The 19,472-nt window shown below is 34.8% G+C and overlaps 1 protein-coding gene across 1 annotated transcript in view; it reads right to left on the minus strand.

Moving 5' to 3' along the window:
• F5 (coagulation factor V) overlaps positions 1-19,472 on the minus strand; it is a 45,833-nt gene that overhangs the window by 13,632 nt on the left and 12,729 nt on the right. The window contains exons 4-19 of the mRNA XM_072414088.1: positions 19,099-19,311; positions 17,163-17,318; positions 15,993-16,214; positions 14,060-14,213; positions 12,892-13,039; positions 11,575-11,671; positions 10,064-10,275; positions 9,483-9,627; positions 8,429-8,638; positions 6,543-6,935; positions 6,052-6,446; positions 5,840-5,979; positions 3,886-4,638; positions 2,180-2,354; positions 1,422-1,658; positions 1,012-1,228 (exon numbers count right to left, since the gene is read on the minus strand). Coding sequence (XP_072270189.1) covers positions 1,012-1,228; positions 1,422-1,658; positions 2,180-2,354; positions 3,886-4,638; positions 5,840-5,979; positions 6,052-6,446; positions 6,543-6,935; positions 8,429-8,638; positions 9,483-9,627; positions 10,064-10,275; positions 11,575-11,671; positions 12,892-13,039; positions 14,060-14,213; positions 15,993-16,214; positions 17,163-17,318; positions 19,099-19,311 — 3,867 coding nt within the window. The remainder of the gene's footprint in view (positions 1-1,011; positions 1,229-1,421; positions 1,659-2,179; positions 2,355-3,885; positions 4,639-5,839; positions 5,980-6,051; positions 6,447-6,542; positions 6,936-8,428; positions 8,639-9,482; positions 9,628-10,063; positions 10,276-11,574; positions 11,672-12,891; positions 13,040-14,059; positions 14,214-15,992; positions 16,215-17,162; positions 17,319-19,098; positions 19,312-19,472) is intronic.

The raw sequence follows: 19,472 nt of genomic DNA on the forward strand, positions 1-19,472 counted from the left end.
TGGAGAAGATGGACTATCATGGGTGGATCATGAATGTCCCCAAGTAACCCAGAAAAGCTGCAATGGATTTCTTAAAAATAATTTGCTATTGGTTGGCAAATTATTTCAGTCCTACACCAGAGCTATTATAGCTTTGCTGGATCACACAGGTTCTCCCACAATAGTCTATCTTCTTTAGCTTTGGGGAGCTTTAATAAATCAGGCCCATTGCATCCAATAAGAGAGTGAGTTTAAAGCAGACCCCATGAAAGATATGCTTATTTCCCAGCCTCAACATCCTAATAAAAATGCCAAGGTAAATCTAAATTAAAACAAAAACTTTAGAATGCTGGGGACAGTGAAATGCTGCCTAACCAAGCAGCTTATCTTGCTTCTAATAAATATCAGGAACACACCTTAGTATTTAAAATCACACAAGTAACTCAGTCACCCTCCAAATTATATAATCCAATTACAACAGATGTGTCAGGGCAAAAATTTGTAAATCCACCCTGTTCTAAATGCAATTTTTGTTTTCCCAATGTTTTTTAGCTTTACATAGCATTTTTTATTATAAGGAAAGGGGGCAGGAAATTAGAGGACCTTGCAGTTTCATATATGTTCTGGTTTAATGATCACTATAGTTTTCTCCACAGATCCACAGAGATGGCAGTGACATTTGGGTAGAGCTTATTGAAGAAGTCAGAAAAGTCAACCCTATAGTAACAAAGTAAAACTAAATTAAAGAGGCACAGCTAATCTTTAATTAGCCTTCATTTCTCAAAGTTTAAAAAGAATGACAGGTCTGCTTTAACAGCATGATGACAAGTCACCATATGTAACTATTTATTAATCTTAATAAACAGTATTTACATAGCACCAACATATTATGCAGCGCTGTACATTTAATAGGGGTTGCAAATGACAGATAGATACAGACAGTGACACAGGAGGAGAAGAGTTATGCTTTAGGTAATCTGATCTGCAAAATACATTTCTAAATAAAGTAAACATTGGTTTATAACATCATACCATGAAATGTGTGACATTTATTTGGATATGCTGGCTTTTCTGTGATGTCTGTGCATTGACTCTTTGTTTTGTCAAAGTACCAGCTTTTTTCTTCTTCAAATGTCATAAACAACAATATGAATTCACGAGCATCCAGTGGCCTGTTATTTTCTTTATCAAGAGTTCCACTTCTGCAGATCAGCAATGGACCAATTAAGCCTGAATGGATGTCCTTTTCCTATTCAGAAATAAAGGTATACACTCAACGTCAAAAATAAACTGGATCCACTAAATTGACACCACTTCCGACCCCACCCACCACAGGTACATATTGAAGATGGGGATTTACGGACTATTATTTTCTTTCAGTATTCTTTATTTGAAAACAAACCTTCGGTAGTTTATACATGGTAAAAAATCTGGTTTCTTACTAGGCTGACTCCAGAATGATAGGCCCATGTTCTGCAGGCTGACGCTTCTCGGTCAGGTCCTGAATATTTTGTGGCATACCACACATAAACATGAGAATCGCCAGGTTTAACAATGTCATCTCCTTGAAGCCAATCTTCTGTTTCATCCTTGTAGTTATATCCTTCCGATGACTTTTCATAAGAAACTCCATGGGCATGAATGGAATAAGGGCGAGATGCTAAGTTTTTAAAAGTCACCTACCACATGAAAAAACATAAGGTCACATATTGACTTTTTGTGAAATATATATGTATATTTATATATATACTGACAAAAATAGAAAAAGGCAAACTTTGAGCTTTGTAAAAAAAACTCTAAAAGGTGTAAATAATATTAAAAGTATAGTAAAGGTACATTTCGCAATGGACGTTTTATTTAAATGTTGCTATTAGTTGCAGAATAATATGCATCTTTAACTTTGTAAGTTATTTGGGTGATGAAGCCTTGTCATCAGCAAGGCAGGATTTAGATTTTTTGGTTTTGTGACCCTCTCCACCCCTTTCCTACCCCATTTTGCTCAGTAACAGAAGTGCTAACTACTGGACCAAAGACACACCAAGCGTTAGGGTAGAGAGGCCGAAGAATTTAGATGGGATTAGGCTTTACATGTTGTCACTGGTCTTCAAACCATGTAAAAATAGTCCAAGTTTGGTTATCATTAAGCACTTTTGAACATCAAACTATAGTAAAAAACAATCCTATATATAAAGATATTCACCTGGATAACATCTTCAACTTCAGCTCTGATAACAGGTCCAAGTATACCAAGATGTTCCTCATATTCCCCATCTACAGCAGGTTTTGTAAAAGTGGCATCTAGGTATTGTCGAAATATAACTTTCTTGTATACAGTCCCTCTAGATTCACTGAGTGGTCTTTCATTGACATTGTACCTTTAAAGGAAAGAATAATTAATGACTTTTGTACAATTGTAAAAGAGGCTATAGAAAAAAAGTCAATAGTTATTGCTGTATAGCTAAAATGTACTTTACGTTTACACTATACACATCTTTACACACATTTACTTATTATTTGAAAATCACAAAATCCCCAGTTCTGTTTAAAGTGAATTTTGATGTTCTTGAATGGTTTCATTGTTACATGGTATCAGTGGAGGTCAGACATAAGACTGGTATGAGGTGGTGGACATACAATAGTGATAAAAAAAAATAAAGTTACACTACACTGAGTACTAAAAACAGTTAAAACTTAGAAATGACATGGAGTGGAAAATTTTTCCTTGGTATAATCCTCTAGATTGTAAGGTCCTCCCCTTAGTGTGTCTTGTCTCTACTGTATTTATTCTATGAAATCTGTACAGCACCATGGACGATGGTGGTGCTATATGAATACATAAAAAATATAATAAAAAAAGAGATATTGCAAATTTATTGTAGACATTACTACGTATACTAGTAGTTGAGTATTAGTAGTTCTTTAAAGTATAATTCCATTTTTTAGTGGGAATATATAAATTCCCTCTGAGTGATCAATGCACATTGCACAGATTTTAAATAATATTTTTCTAAAATATTTTTAACTTTCTCCATTTATGAGAGTAAGAAATATCTGTTTATTTTACATATACTTTGCAAAATAATAATTAGTAAGAAATTTAATTATAAACAGCTGCATGCCTTTAGAAGTAAATCCAAACCTGAAATAGCTGTTTCAGATTTTATTGTCAAAAAAAAGAAAAATGAAAAGTTATTTTTATTGCAATAAATTACAAAGTGACTTCATTCGTGTATACCATTAAGTAAATCAGTCCCGTTGTGTGTTTGTGTAATGACCTGGTGAAAATGCTGCAGAAGTATGCCCAGTATGTGATCCTTATGTTTTTAAGGCTACCTAATGATGACCTGAATTTGATTTGCACACATCACAGGACTAGAGATAAAAAAGTGCATGTGTTGAGAGAAACATCAATCAAAGTCAATTAAATGTATTTTAGCTATAGTGGTTAGTAGCGTATACAGCAGGCAGCGTTTCCATCAGCTGGTGCTTTTTCAGAGGCGGTTCATGAAAATCTGGTTGACAACCAACAGTCAATCGGGATACATCCAATGGCAGTTAAAGGCTATGAATTTAACTTATCTAGGGCTTTTCTCTCTCCATTTAATTTTTTTTTAAGTTGGTATTTAAAGGTTAAAGCTTGGCTTTATGAAGAAGATAGGGAAAGGGTGATTTAGTAAGCCGAAAATAAGAAAACTCATAATATAAACAGTAGACTTTTTAATAGTTAGGTGTCAGAAAATCCAGAAGGCAATTAAGAAAAAAAAATACTCTGTAAAGGACTGTGTAATTTGTTGTCAGTAAACAAATACTTAGTAATTCAAAAAAATCTTTCTCAACAAAAAAAAATCATTACAATATACAAAATGCAATCAAAACAAGTAAATAAACACAAGTATTTAATATTACCTTATTGCCCGTCCAGAGTAATCCCACTGCACTTCTTCAGCAGCAATATAGTAAGTTCTCTTTGCTCCTTTTGAGGTCCGTAGATAATGCTCTATGATCCTGTCAGGGTTTGTGTAGCGGCTTACATCGTCCTCTGTCTGTATTTGGTATGGGTCCTCATAAGCAACTATAACTTTAGGCTTTTCCTCAGTGTTGATGTTGAACTCTGTATCTGCATCATACTCTTCATATTCACCATCACCCCCTTTGGGTACTCCTAACACAATTTCTTTACCATTTTTGGAAAAACTTCTAGGATTGAATCCTCTGGGAGAAAAAGTCATGTTGCTGTTCACAGTGATGTTCTCATCGTTCGAGGAGTTGTTTGAGAATGCGTATTGTTCGTGTTCATTTTGTGTACTATTAGACATTAATAAGTGGTTTGTGCTGCTGTTTGCAGTCCTTTTTTCTTTTATTTTGCTAACTCTCTTATTCCGTTTCACATATTTGACCACGCTGGTATTATTTACAATGCCATTAACTTCGAATTTGACCATTTTCTTTGCATAAATTATTTTTTGCTTTTTGTTTTCTCCAGTTTGAGAGTTTTGTTGTGTTATAATATCTAAAGATGGATTTGAATGGTTTCTAGTTTCATTTCCATCATTTGTTTTTTCTGTAGTGGCTATCAGTTCTGAATCCTCCTTCAAGTCTGTTTTATTATTATGTGGCTCAGACATTATGGTTTTCATTATATCTTCTAGTAATTGAGTGCTGTGAATTCAAATATAAAAAAAAAATTAAAATAAAGTAAATGAACATGAGTGTACTGTGCTAAATCTGCCAATATGGTGCCAAAGAAGAAGCCATTCAAAAGAACACTCCAATACAATACTTCCAATATAGTAATCACATTATTAAATATACAATATATAAACTAAAGCAGAAAGAGTGATATATTATATTATATAAACTATATGAACACACAAACATGTAAGTTCAATCTTCTTTTAAAACATCCATATGATACAAACATTCAAACATGAATTTCATATGGTATGGAGTACACTGCCTGGTGTGATCAAATGAAGACTTTTCCCATGTTTAATGCCAGATGTGGATGTTTTCCAAGCAGATTGATCTTTCATGTTTTGAGTTCCTGTAACATATTGTAAGTGCATAATTCATGAGGTGCAAAAACAAAAGAATTGTATTTCGATTTTCTGAGAATAATTTAAAAAATGAATTTTGAGTTCATTCTAAAAAATGCATATATTTATGATTATTATTGTCATGATTCTGTTATTTTATTATTATCCAGTATTTATATAGCGCTAACATACTGCACAGCGCTTTACAAAGTTTATAGTCATGAGATGTTTTGACATTATACACATTCCTGGTCTCCTCCTGATCAAAATGCTAAATCAACCTTTCTGTTTTTATGACATATCTGATTTTAGATCCAGTGGCATAACCCCCGAGACCCCATACAAAAATCAGGTAGACCTCAGACTTCTCACCCTGCATACACACAGTGGAAGGAAGGGGGAGGACGAACAATCGGCACCCCCCTATGTGCTCTCCTCTATCAAAGTACAGTGGTTGTTACTGCTCGGTTGTTCATCAATCTGCCAAGTACACATGCCAGATTTTAAAACAACTATTTATCTCTGGTGATAATGATCTGACTGGTGTATATAGCTTACATGTTTTCAAATACAGGCAGATCAAAGTTGGTGGAAGTACCTGGTAGGGGGGTTGTACAAATCTCCCAGGATTGATATGAAAAATTACATTTGTAAAAGGTAAGTTATCGACTCTAAAAATTATACTCAAACTTTACACTTCCCTCACAGCAATTCCAAAATCTGATTTATCAAACATATGTCTAACAAGCCACATGAAGTCAAATATAAGTTTATGTTCTTTAAACTTAAATAAAAACAAAATCTAAATCATATACCAAGCATACCCAAGCATTTCTTCAATTTCATTGTCATAGTAATCAGTAATGCTCCCCTTTGTTGGACTCAATCCTGACAAAGGCGCGGATGTTTCCTCATCTTGAGCTGTCAGGGTTGTGCACTCCATGGGACTCTTTGGTGAAAGTATCTATGATGCTACAGTTGGTGAGTTGGTTTGGGTGTCTACGGGGGAACTATCAAACCTGGTTTGTGATGTTACATCAGTTGTGGAGTTAAACTCATGTTTTGATGGTGCTGTTCCAAGTGGCCACTGATTGGTAATGTTTTCTGGAACAGTTTCTTCCCATTCCTTTGGACTGCTTTCTTCATAAGTTAAATCTAAGGACATATCAATATAATTTGATGTTTTTTCCAAATCCCTTTTTGCAAAGCTAAGAGATTGTGTGGTTTCTGAACTGTTTGTCTTCTCTATTCCTTCCATGAGTTCTTTACCTGTGCCATTTGTAATTTCATAAAAATATGTAGTGACGTTTTCTGCTTGAATAATGCTTTCTTCTTTGCCAGGATCTGTGCTGTTATATTCATGTACATAGGTATCTTCTGTTCTAATAAATGTTTCCTTATCTTGCTCAGGAATGACGTGTTGTAATGTGTCTGTGACATTGAATCCTTAAGTTGAATCACTAGAGTTTGTTGGTACAACATATTCGGTGGCTGACTCCTTAGTTATATTCTGAGCCACATCCAGTTAGGCATTCTTATCATAAGCATTTTCACTAGACTCATAAGCTTCTGTGCTTGTGTTGCTATTAACATCTATATTTTTAATTTTGGTCTCATACATGTAATCTGTGGCTAAAGCAGTAAGATTTAATTCTTCATCTACAGACACATTTTTGTTCCTGAGAGACCTAATATTAAACATTTCAGCCAGCGATTCACTGTAGTCATCCTCATCTGTAGGAACATTTATTTCCTCACTGTCTTCATAATGTGTATCTGCTCTGACTTCTGGATATGTAAAAAAAATCTCGTCATCTTGGAATGCATCATAGTCTTCTTGATCGATACATTTCACGTCTCTAAATCTGACAGTCATGCCAGATTTTCCATTGAGGTTGAAGTTACCAAATATCCACACACCTGCAGTAAAATATAAAAAAAAAATGCAATAAAGAACAAAAAAAAAAGTCATTATTACAATATTTAAACAGCTAAACAGAAGAAATCAAATCATAATGACAATAATGAAAATTCCTAAATATCTTTATGAACCACATGTATTCATCTAGGTGATACAGCAAACCTGGAATGTATGTGGTCTAGAATTGAAAAAAAATGCCAACTAATCACAAATATTTTTTTAAAGAAAAATATTCCAGGTTCCAGGTTTGATGGCTCACCCAGATTTTCTCATGACAGTCTATGTTCTCCAGTGTTAAAGAGCTTTAAGAAATCAAATCTTATACAAGAGCCATATTTATTCTTACTTGAATCTTTCAGTCATTTCTTTCAGTTTATCAACACCTTCAGCACTATGCAAGATATGTATGTAATAAATACCAGTCACTGCTTTTTTCTACGTGCAGGGTAAGTGGTCTTGTGTCTGCCCCACCTCTTGTTTTTTGTAATGTATGTATTAAAGTTTTTATGAATAGAATTCAGCCTAAATTGCCCTACACAGATACATACATATTTTTTTTCAGATGATCTGCTAGATTTTCCTCCTGTGCTTAACTGACCGTAGAAACATATAATCACACAGTGCTCTTAATGCGCCTGATTTATTAAAGCTCTTCAAGACTGGAGAGGATACACTTTCATCAGTGAAGCTGGGTGATCCAGCAAACCAGAAATGGATTTCTACAAAGTTATTTGCTAGCAAATGTTTGAATCATGTACAAGATCCATTTCAGGTTTGCTGGATCACCCAGATTCACTGATGAAAGTGTATCCTCTCCAGCCTTTGAGAGCTTTAATAAATCAGGTCTAATGAGAGCATTATTTGGCAAACAATCTGTCCAAAGTTTAATTCGCTGCACTTATGCAATTTTGTCCACAGGTGGGGTGAAAAGTGAATGTTACTATTGTACTCAATTAAACTCAATTGTTGTCCTGCCACCCATACAACATAAATGCTGTGATTTTGTCTGGTTTGCCTGTTACAACATTCCTACAATTTCTAGAGAAATCAGGGAGCAAAACTGGCTAAAGCATCGATAACACTAATTGTATGTTTATTACAGTGTAATCCAATGCTGGACTCCCCCTTTAAAGATGACTGGGGCCATTAACCATCTCTTTAAAATCCAATTTTTGAAATCCTTAGACAGAAACAAAACTGGCATTTGTTCACTGTATACCATACTCACTACAGCCTTTAATATTATTGTGTCACCCAATTTACACCATCCAACATGTTCTATTACAACATATTACTATTAGGATTTTATTCCTGAATAATCACATACTTTGCGTTAATACTTCTCAAGGCTAGCACTGATCTTTGATCGATAGGTCCACGAGTTCAGTGAATTAGTAAATGGGCACTGACATACTCTGATTTTATCTTCTTTCCTGTTTTTAGTTTCGTGTCAGACTAAAAACATTATTTAATCATAAAAAGAGTAACTTACCTAGATTATTCATTTCTATGATAAGGCTTTCACTAGTCATTGGAAAGAGAGTTACTAGAGCTCCACTTCCTCTTCTGTATCTAAAAGTATGTCCACTGAGCTGTAAGGTCAGAGTTTCATCCCAGATTCCCACACTTGAAACATGCCATTGAACCACATGGTTGTAACAGAACCCCAAGACTACATTTTCAAGAAAGTGTCCATTTATAGCTGAAAAAAAAGAAATGTAAAACAAAAACAGAACAAAAAAAGCAGACTTAATAGCAAAAGTGTGTTGCAAAGTTTCCTGCCTTTCTACTTCTATGACATTGTGATCGTGTCATGTGCTTTCTTTTACTTTATGATTGGGTTACCTTTTAGGACTGTGCATACCTCCCTCATACCTTATAACAGACAACTAAAGTAGCTTGCATGGCAGGCTGACAATGCTGCTGCTAATTGCGAGGCAGAGGCTTAGTGTTGTCTGCTTTAGATACAAAGTGGTGCTTCTGGTACATATCTCCTTATACCTGTTTCTGTAAAAAAACCTTTTATTATGAGACTTATAAGATAGACAGAGAACCAAGAAAAGAGTACAGAAGAAAGAGGGGTTTATCAAAAAATAACCTAAATAAGAACAGTATTAATAAAACCATATTAAAACAGTTTCACCAATTACAAAGAGGTAGGGAAAAACTACCACAGGTCCCATTGTAACAAAACAATACGAATGCCATCTTACAATATTTTGGGACCATAAGTCATTGAGCCGTTAGATGACTTATAAGTTTATCTTACAAGGCTAGCACCCAGGAAGTATAGGCAATCTTGGTGCCAATGAGAAGGTATGGTAGCACTCTACGGTTATAAACAAAGGAAAGAAATAGACAGGAAAAGAACTTTATAACTATTTAAAGATATCAAGGACTTAAAAGTTTCCCTAAATCATCAACATGCAAAGGTATTTTTTCTTTAATTATATTATACTTTGTATGTGGTAATATACTTCTTATATAAAGAAATTCTGATAATATTCTGTTATCTTTATAAAGATTAAATATTTAGTGTAACTTACTGTTGATAACATATGAATTGTGGAGAATTTGGGGGTCTTTAGTGAGCATCCAGCTGCAGGCTTTTGCCTTATTGACCTCATAGTACCAGCTCTTATTCTCATCAAACACTGCAAACATTGCAATCTGCTCTTCATCAGCTTTTTCCTGAGTGGGAGAAGTGGACAAATATTACTGATCAACCCGAAGCCCAGTGTATTGAAAAGTAATCCAAAGGCTAATAGGTAGAGTCAGATGGGGTTCCATAAGAACAAAATAAGGATTTCTTGATTAGCATACAATAGAGAATGTGCACTGCCCATTATTTGTATCAGCTACCTTATCTAGCAATACAATAACAGATTTTATGAAAACAGATTATTATTTGTTCCCCGTCACCCCAATTTATATTTCTTAGACACGTAAGCTAAAAAATACACATTGTTCATGGAACAGTCATTAAATGAACGTGGTCACTACTGGTAAAAAAATTATCATTTTGTGAACTAATAAGGCACATGGCACTATATACTGTATCCACATACCGTACATTTTTTACATTTCTGTGTTACATCATTCTTAGTAAATTTGTTTCCAATAGTACCTGCAATCCTCTGGTACTTAGTGACATTGATTTGCATATTAGAAGTGTACCAAGCAGTCCAGATGCCATATCCTTCACAGTGTTAACAGTGCTATGATATATTCTTGTCAGACATTGAGGATCATTTTTTGTTGGCTCATCATTGTCCCAAATTGTCCAGTAGTAGGTAACTGTTTCCCCAGGCATGACTGTATTATTCTGTATCTCCTCACCTAGTGAAAACATCCATAAATAAAACAATGTTTCCAATATCTAATAAATAACAAAAAAATTCAGCTTACACATCAGACATAAACAGTTGTGGAGCTATAACATGCTTTTGCAAATGTATGTTGTTCTAAAGAGAAGCCATGTTAACCTAGTCTTGCCACTGGTAAATATGCGCTGAGATTATTATTCTTTCATTTGCATAATATATATATATATATACACACACAGCAGATGGCACTGTGTCTTCATGTAAAGTGTGTAACAAACACTAATATTATCTCAAGCAGTTGTTACACACTTTTCATGAGACCACCATCTAGTTCTGTGACTCAAGTATAAACCAAGATTCTTTTTCTAAAGGAATTTTGAGATTTTGAAAAAATCCTGGTTTAAATATATGATTAAATATATGATATATGATGATGATACATATGGTATATAAATTCCAAAGCTAATCATTAGGAAGATTTCAATCTAAGGAACAAACTCTGGAATTTTATTTATTTATTGGGGTATAAATTTGTTGGAAGAGTTTGATCAGGTAAAGAGGTAAAAGGTCTTCTAAAATAATTGCCCAGTAACCACAGGAATTAGTCCCTTGGATGGAGGTTAAGCTGTGAAAAAGTCAGGAAATGTTAATAGGCAAAGTAATAGGTTGTCCAACATTCATAGTTGTGTCCATTCACACTTTCTATGAATGAGTAAATAAATGCCCTTGTTCTGTAGAATCTAATGAAATGTGATAAGAGTCAGGTGAAGTTGAGTTGTATCCATGATTTGGTTGCAGGGTCACAAACATGTTTTGAGTGTCTGTACAAAGCTTGTAGTCAGATGCCAGAGATAAATAATTGTTCCTCACTATGGTCCATTGTCTTGGCTAGTTGCACAATAGGGGCCCTATGGGTCACCAATTAGACATTGCTCTTTGTAAACATTTTCCTCTTTGCTATTGCCCTTCTATAATCGTTATAATGGGTTGGGGTATTTATTTCAGTAAAGTACATGCCTGGCTATCAATAAGCCTGAGGGGGAAATCTTACTTTAGTCAATCCTGGCACAGCATGGCCACAATACCCCATCCTGCTATTGGAAAATCTATAAGAACATTTAATAAATAAACTCCAGTAAGATGATTGGGAAGTTCAGTTATCAAGAGAGGTCATTCTGTCATAGTAGTAGAGAAGAGGAGGTTTTCCAGGTTCCAACCTTGTATGATTAAACTCAAAACTATAATTTTAAAAATGAATAAAAGAAACAAAAATAATATTTTAGTTTATGTGACATGCAAGCAAAATTCAGACCTTTAAGATTAGGTGCGTATCCTTTAAAGATCCTCTGCAATGACACTCCATGTGGATATATATTGTGGGGCTGGCTACCCATATTTTTAAAAACAACCTGAAACACACCAAAATATTCATCATATTAGACAACATATTAGATAATTGTGTGTACCATAAACTTCTGAAAGAGTTATTTATATTAAGGGAATGTTTCTTGTGAATAAGGCTATGTACACACGTCAGATGATCCTAGCTGATCCGAGCATCTGTCCTTCCCCCCCCCCGTCTCCATAGAGTAGAATGGTCATGCATGTACAGTGGTCATTAATTCATCTTTCAGTCATTTGCCTTTGGAATCGATCCTTAAAGATCCTTTCCAACAACAAAAATTTAGCGTGTGTACATAGACTTTAGTAGACACTATTATTTTTTACTTCTATTTTTTAGTCTCATTTTGCTTTAAAGTGTATAGCAGAAGCAGGACATTTTGTGCAAGGTGGAGATTCCTAATCTGTTAAGGAATGACTAAAGCTGCATACACACGTGAAATAATTGTCGTTGGAAGGGATCTTTCATGATCCTTTCCAACGACTAAGGACTCCACGATGCATGAACGAATGTTGTACATACAGCACTGTTCTGCTCTATATAAAGGGGGAGGGAAAAGGACAGAGCGGCACCCTGCTGCGCGCTCTCCCCCTTCCCGTGCATTAGGATCATTCGTCGTCCATGGATACGCCAGGACGGTCGTTTGGACGATGGACAGGTGCTGTACACACGCCAGATTCTCATCCGATATCCGCCCTGAGCCGATTATCGGGCGAGAACCATTGGGCGTGTGTCCATAGCTTAACTCCTTTGGTTTTTTCCCTCCACTTTCGAGAATAGCCCTCTAGGTTAGGAGGATCAATTGTCCCTAGAACACATGCAAATGTATATGACTTAATTTGCTTTTTTAAATTTCTGCAGTTACTCCACATCCACAGGCATGGGCCCAATTAATTAAAGCTTTCCTAGACTTGAGAAGATACATTATCATGGGATAATATAGGTGATCCAGCAAACATGGAATGGATTTCCTAAAATTATTATTATTTGCTATTACTTGGCAAATGCTTTCAATCTTGGAACAGATTAATGCCAAGTTTCATGATTCACCCATGAGAAGTCTGTCTTCTCCAGTCTTGGAAAGTCTTGAGAATTCAGGCCCAACCTCATTTGCCTGTTCAAATACATCAAGCAGCATCTGAGGTGTGTTACAAAAGCACAAAAAACACAGAAAAGACAGCATTTGCAGACCCTTAACCTTAAAGCTGATAAATATAAATTACATACCATAATTGTGTCTTTAGCCTGAGCTCGGATGACAGGCCCAATCAGTCCAAGTTCCTTTCTTGATCTTTCGGGTTCAGTTGGAGTTGTAAAAGTGCTATCTGTAAATTGCTTATACATAACTTTTTTAAATGTCTGGTGGCAAGATGTGCTAAAAAAAATATATACAAAGCTCAGATGTGTCAATCAGATTTATCTATTTCTTTATCCCTAATTCTCATTCTAGTAGGGTTAAGCCCCAACCATCACTATTTGGTCACTCGTATTTAACATCTAAATCTTCAAAAACTCCAATTGTTAATTTTATGAACAGTTCATTTAAAGTTTCATAGTTTATAAATAGTTATTTTGTTCAGGTATTGCTTGGCTGTGTAATAGGAAAGCTCAGCGATAGTTCTGCATTTGTTTATTGCTTTATTTACTGGTTTCAAAAAGGTACATATGAAATGTAATAGTTACCAGGCTAAAAGGGAAATCTTTTCCGCAAAAAATATTGTTTGACATCCTAACACATAAAATATAGAAGTAATATATGAAATAGGCTCCTGAGCAAAAATTAATGAAATCAAATATAAATATGATGTCATAGATAAGGCCACAGTATCAGAAACACCGGTCAATATGGACAAGGTAAAGAAAGACTAAAATAAAAAAGTTTATAAACCTTTTGACTGCTACTGTGAACCCATACAATAGGAACAGCACCAGATGTGAGAAAATAGTGTCTACGATGTGTTATTTGTAAAGTAATAAAAGCACATGGGCTCAGTCTGTTGATCTTTTTTTCCCATTTTTACAGGTTAAAGTCTTTTGTGCCTATGAGTTAGGTACGATGAGTAACATGCTCGTGAATGATCTTTTCTTTATGGTTATTGGCCACCAGTAGATGGCACTGTGTCCTCATGTAATAGGTTACACAAAGCTTGGCTTTGACAAAACCAGAGACAAATGCAGTTTCAGAACATGTCACTGTGTGTAACCGAGTATAAACCAAGATTTTTCTAATTATCAGATAAAAAAAATTATTTATTTTTAGTTTATACTCAAGTACATACAGTAATTCTTATCATACCTATTATACATTTAGGCACTTTGCAGAACTTTATCAGGTATGACAGTAGTATATGAAGTCTCTGAAGTTCCATATTCATAAATCTGCAGAGAATATTACCTTGTGTGTTCTGAGTTATGATGAGCATAATCCCACTCAACTTCAACAGCAGCTATATAGTGATCCCAGCTTTTTATATATCTTGGTTGATAAAAGGATTTTCGGCGTTCTTTATTTGTACATGCTTCAACATCTAAATAGGCCCGCATTCCAGCTGAAAAAAAAATATTTAGAATACAATTTTTACAAATTCTCATGAATGTAAAAAAACTGGGCACGTCTGTTGCAATCTGATTGTACAATCACCTTTAGCTATATGAACTGTGTAGTGAAAGGACCATTCAAAGACCAGTGTGTTACCTAGCTATTGGTAAATCCAAAGTAGTTAAGGGAGGAGGAAACAATTGTGTATAATTAAGAATCTTTCACCAGCTGGTTTGTCAAACATTCACCCATATTTTTACCTGACTCCCAAACTGGATTAAATTTTTAAAATTAACTGTGTTTAAAAATGTGATTTTCACCCATTTTCACGCAAAGGTCACCTGGTAAAAATAAACCTAAACAAGATTCACCCAAGGAAAATGTTGCATGGTTTAGAGGTACATCAATAAAACTCACAATAGTATCCAGACATGTAAGTCATTTTCTCATATATGTTTTACGTGCCATCTATTTACCGTATTGGCACTTGATCATGACTCACTTGTCATTCTAGTTTTTCACTTCATGTATGGGATTCAATATATACTCTGTGAGGAATATTGTTTAGTTTACTTATTATAATTAACATAGGATATAATTTGTATTTTATGTAAAATATCTGGTAGTCATTGCCAGTACTCATTACTACTACAGGTGGTCCCCGGGTTACATACAAGATAGGGACTGTAGGTTTGTTCTTAAGTTGAATTTGTATGTAAGTTGGAACAGGTACATTATTTTAATAAATGTAATTAGGACAGATGTTTGTCTCAATATATTATTAGGCAGCGTGGTGTCAGTTACTGTATAAAATCCTCACTGTGAGCTAATTACAAACAAAGCTAAAAAAAAATTTACGGAGCCTAGACATTTACTAAACTTATGGCAGGTATGCATTGATATGTAAAAAGGAAACAACTGCAGATTTTGTCTTGGTTATTAAAGAGTTACAAGTGGTATCAGAACAGCTCACCCACAACCTCACCTGTGTTGTATAGAACCGTCCCCCTCCCCCATCTAGCCTCCGTCCTGCACACCAGCGAGCAGGGAAGCCCTGTTCATATCTAGGACTGGTTCGTATGTTGAATGTCCTTAACTCGAGGACTACCTGTATATGTACCTTATTTTATCCATTTCCACATATATAGCATTTTTATATCATATTTCTTTTACACTGAAATCTGATTAGTACAATTCTATAACCTAGTTCATATTGCATGTCAACATTACTCCTAAAAAAGCTTGTTTAGGCGAAACGCATAAGGAAGTATTGAGATGACAGCAACCAACTACTTGATGTCTTTATACTGGAAAAACATGCTATAGTTCCTACGATTTAAGACCAGCAGCATTTGTATAGGGCCTTGTTTACCAAGTACACGTGTTGCCACTATTTGTCATGTGTAAATCTTGTTAATAAGTAAACATTCTTTGTAGACCAAACCCTCTCTTTCTCTATACTTTGATTTGATATCTATAGTGATACCAAACATACTAAAGCCTCAAGAATTCCAGGCCCCTGGCCCATTTTGATACCATATCTGAAGATCTGTTGTGACAACATCATACAGCATTTAAATGTGTTTTCCTTATATACGTCTGATATAGGCATTACAAAGGATTTCATTATTACCACTCAACTTCTTACTTTTCTATTAGTTAAGGAGAAGTAAAACTTCAGACTGAAAGAGAAAGAAGTAACATTTATAATGTCAAACAAATGACTTCTAATTTTTTTAGCTTTCACATTTTTTTGTGTTAGATGTATTACGGAATAAACATTTCTCACCTTCAATGTGCTTTTCATTAAGTGATGATATTGTCCATCTGCCGCTCTCGGTGGCAGTCATGTTTGCTGTAGTGGATGCAGAACTAGCAAGGCTTATGACAGACACTCTATAGTGATCTTCGTACAAGGTATGACCAAAGAAATGAACTGAGAAAATTTCCAGTTTGGTGCTCATGCCTAATAGATGCCAACTGATCTTGTCATCAGCACAGGTTTTAAAATCTGAAAAAGAGTTTTATAGATGATTAACAGGTACCTTGAAAAATATAAAAGATTTGTGTGTATTCTATTATTGTATTATTTAAAATGTTTGAAAAATAGTTCTCTGGGCTTTTAAATACTATATTTTCATAGTAGTAAAATATTATAAAAATGTAAAACCTAATAAAGCCCAAATGGCGTAATGTGATCACAAGCGGTGACATATAGACCTCTTCTGGAGTCACAACCTACAGATTGCACACTTCCATACAAAATTCATTCCAAAAATATGAAGCAATTTTTTTTAAAATAAGATATTAATACAGTGTGGCACAATGTCCTTGCCCAGACAAAATGTATGTTCCTATTTTCTAATATCTTGTAGACACTTCAGTCTAATATTGATCAGTCTCTAGGAAAATGCATGTTTGGTTCATGGTCTATTGGTTTTTAATCTTAAAGAATAATGCTTTACTAAAAATACTGGGCCTGATTCATTAATGCTCTCCAAGACTGGAGAAGATAGACATCATGATAGAGATGTAAGGACTATCGACCGCTACGGAATCGACTATAGTATTTTCTAAAAGTGATTTGCCATTTGTTGGCAAATGTTTTCAATCTTGGACCAGATCCATTCCAGGTTTTCTGGATCACCCAGGTTCACTGATGAAAGTAAGTGTATCTTCTTCCATTTTGGAGGGCCTTAATAAATCAGGATCAATGTATATAAATACTTCAGCTATAGCTGGGAGACAAATACCACTACTTTTTGGAGTATAAAACATTCTAATTTGTGCATCATTTCTACACTATGGGGTGTGTTTATAATGAAGTGAGCCTGACATTACCATAACATTCCATGGTTGAGAATCTACCGGGTCCATATGTTTTAATGAAAAAGATTATATATATATAATGCATATATCAGCTTAAAAATAATGTATATTTTGTGCAAAGTACAAATACCTGGTCCAGTTCCATTCACATAGCCATTGACTGTGTACTTTACTGGCCTCCCTGTTGTGGGAATAGCCTGCCAACTTTTACTTTCATCAAACACCCCAAACAACAGGACAAACTCTTTGTTAAAGTTCTTTGGGGTTCCATCACTATTCAGACTTCCTAAGAGGAGAAAAAAGGCATAACATAATAATAATAAGTTAGTTGCATGTGATATATACAAATCTATTTACCTTAATATAGTAATCTCCCACCATTAAAAATAATCTGCCCAGTGCTCCCTGAGCTGTTCCATGCCTTCTTCATGTACTCTCACAGGTAACTAAAGTTTTTATACTGCTGGAACAACCTCCCAACCCCAACTACATAAACTTGTAATCTTAACATTTTGAAGGTATACATTTAGGCAATGAAAGAACATACATTTCTGTTACAGCATTCTGTTGTCACTCTCTTTACTACTTCAACTGACAACAAATGTGTCCCCATTCCAAAACAAATTTTTGGAGCAGTAACAAAGTCATTGATATATGGCGCCCAAGGATAATTTATATGAATGGTCTACTTGAAAGTTTTCATAATTTTTCAGAATGCCTTTACTGAATTTTTTACTGAACGCCTTGTAACGCCTAACCAAACACTGAATTACAATATTAAAAAACAAAAAAACAAAAGATGAGCAGAATGTATATAAATGTATATCCTGCTTTCCAGATCTGTGTACAACACTAGTCACAGAATAACATTAAAGTCAGCTCAGTAAAAATCTGGAGCTGTAATCTGGAGCACCACCTGCTTGTTGTAAATTGTAAATATGAAATTCTTATTCTTATTATTAATTAACAGTATTTATTTAGCACCAACATATTACCCAGCGCTGTACACTAAATAGGGGTTGCAAATGACAGACAGATACAGACAGTGACACAAGAGGAGGAGAGGACCCTGTCTAGAAAAGCTCACAATCTAGGTGATACTAAATATATAATACAAATATTTTTAAAAATCATATAAAACAATACTACACATTGCTTTTAAACGGTTAAAAAGCAAGATGTTTAAAAAGAATGACATCATAACCTGTTTTTTGTTATGTTGTTTTTGTTATGTTTTGTTCATTTTTTTTGTAACCTTTTAGTTCACAATCAAAGTGAGGCTGATTTATAAACCACTCGCTGTATCTGCCACAGTATATTCAGATTGTCAGAGACTTCACTTTTGCTTAATCAACATGAATATGGATGGGTGTGAAAAGGCACAGAGAGATCTTGCACATTTGATGCACATCTATGCACTGAAGCATGTGCCTTTTGCCATGTGCCATGTGCTTATTTAAACTCTTCCTAATGCTTGGCTAATCATAATCAGCCCTAATTAACTCCTTCTTAATATCCTTTCTCTGATATTAGCTATTTGTTTTCTGCTACTTTGAGCTGGGAATCTTCATTTAATAAACTGTAACTGTGTTTACTTTAAATACCCATCATCCAGATGAAAAATAAATTAACAGGGATTTGTTTATCATTGAATATTTGAAGTGTATCTTCGTCAGTTTATTAGGTGAACATTTTCATCCCCTTTAGTAAATTTGGCAGATAGAGTACCCTTTTCAATACCCTGAACTTTTGGATGGTGCATGAAATGCAAATGAGGATAGGCAATGGAACCTTTATTTCCAATACAAATGGTGCCAAGAAGGTATGGGAGTACCATTCTGCATGTCTTCTCTGTATATAGGAGCAAAGAATGCCTCTCGCTTCTCACTTGTGATAGAAGTACCTAGGTCTGTGTGGTAGTTGGAATAGTCCCAGCACCTATCAGACTCACATCCCAAGCTGTACACTAGGCACAAATGGAATGCCTATACGTGCATATGATCACATTTAGGAACCAACACTTTTCCATCAACAGCATAATTTATTCCTTTGGAAACGCAAATTACCTGTTTTACATATCAGCAATGCACCAATCAATCCAGAGTTCAGATCCTTTACCATGTTCTCTGCAGAATAGTAAATGCTAGTAAGACAGTCAGGGTCATCTTCTTTGGGCCCCATCTTTTCTGTGATATCCCAGATATAGGTATAAGTTTGGCCTGGTAACACTGAATCATCAGATTTTTCCAGTGTAGAGGTCCCATCAGCATATTTTGCCCCTAAAAAAAAGTTTAAAGATATTTTTGTAAAAAATTATTTGGTATTGACAATTCACTAATACTGTAAACCTGTGGCTTGCAGGTACCAATCCCAGGACTCTTTAGAGAGAGTTTTTTTTCTACATTTTTAATTCTGAGGGAAAAAAAAGGAACTTTAGAAA

Source organism: Pyxicephalus adspersus, chromosome 1, assembly GCF_032062135.1.
Source record: "Pyxicephalus adspersus chromosome 1, UCB_Pads_2.0, whole genome shotgun sequence".
NCBI classification, from domain to species: domain Eukaryota; kingdom Metazoa; phylum Chordata; class Amphibia; order Anura; family Pyxicephalidae; genus Pyxicephalus; species Pyxicephalus adspersus.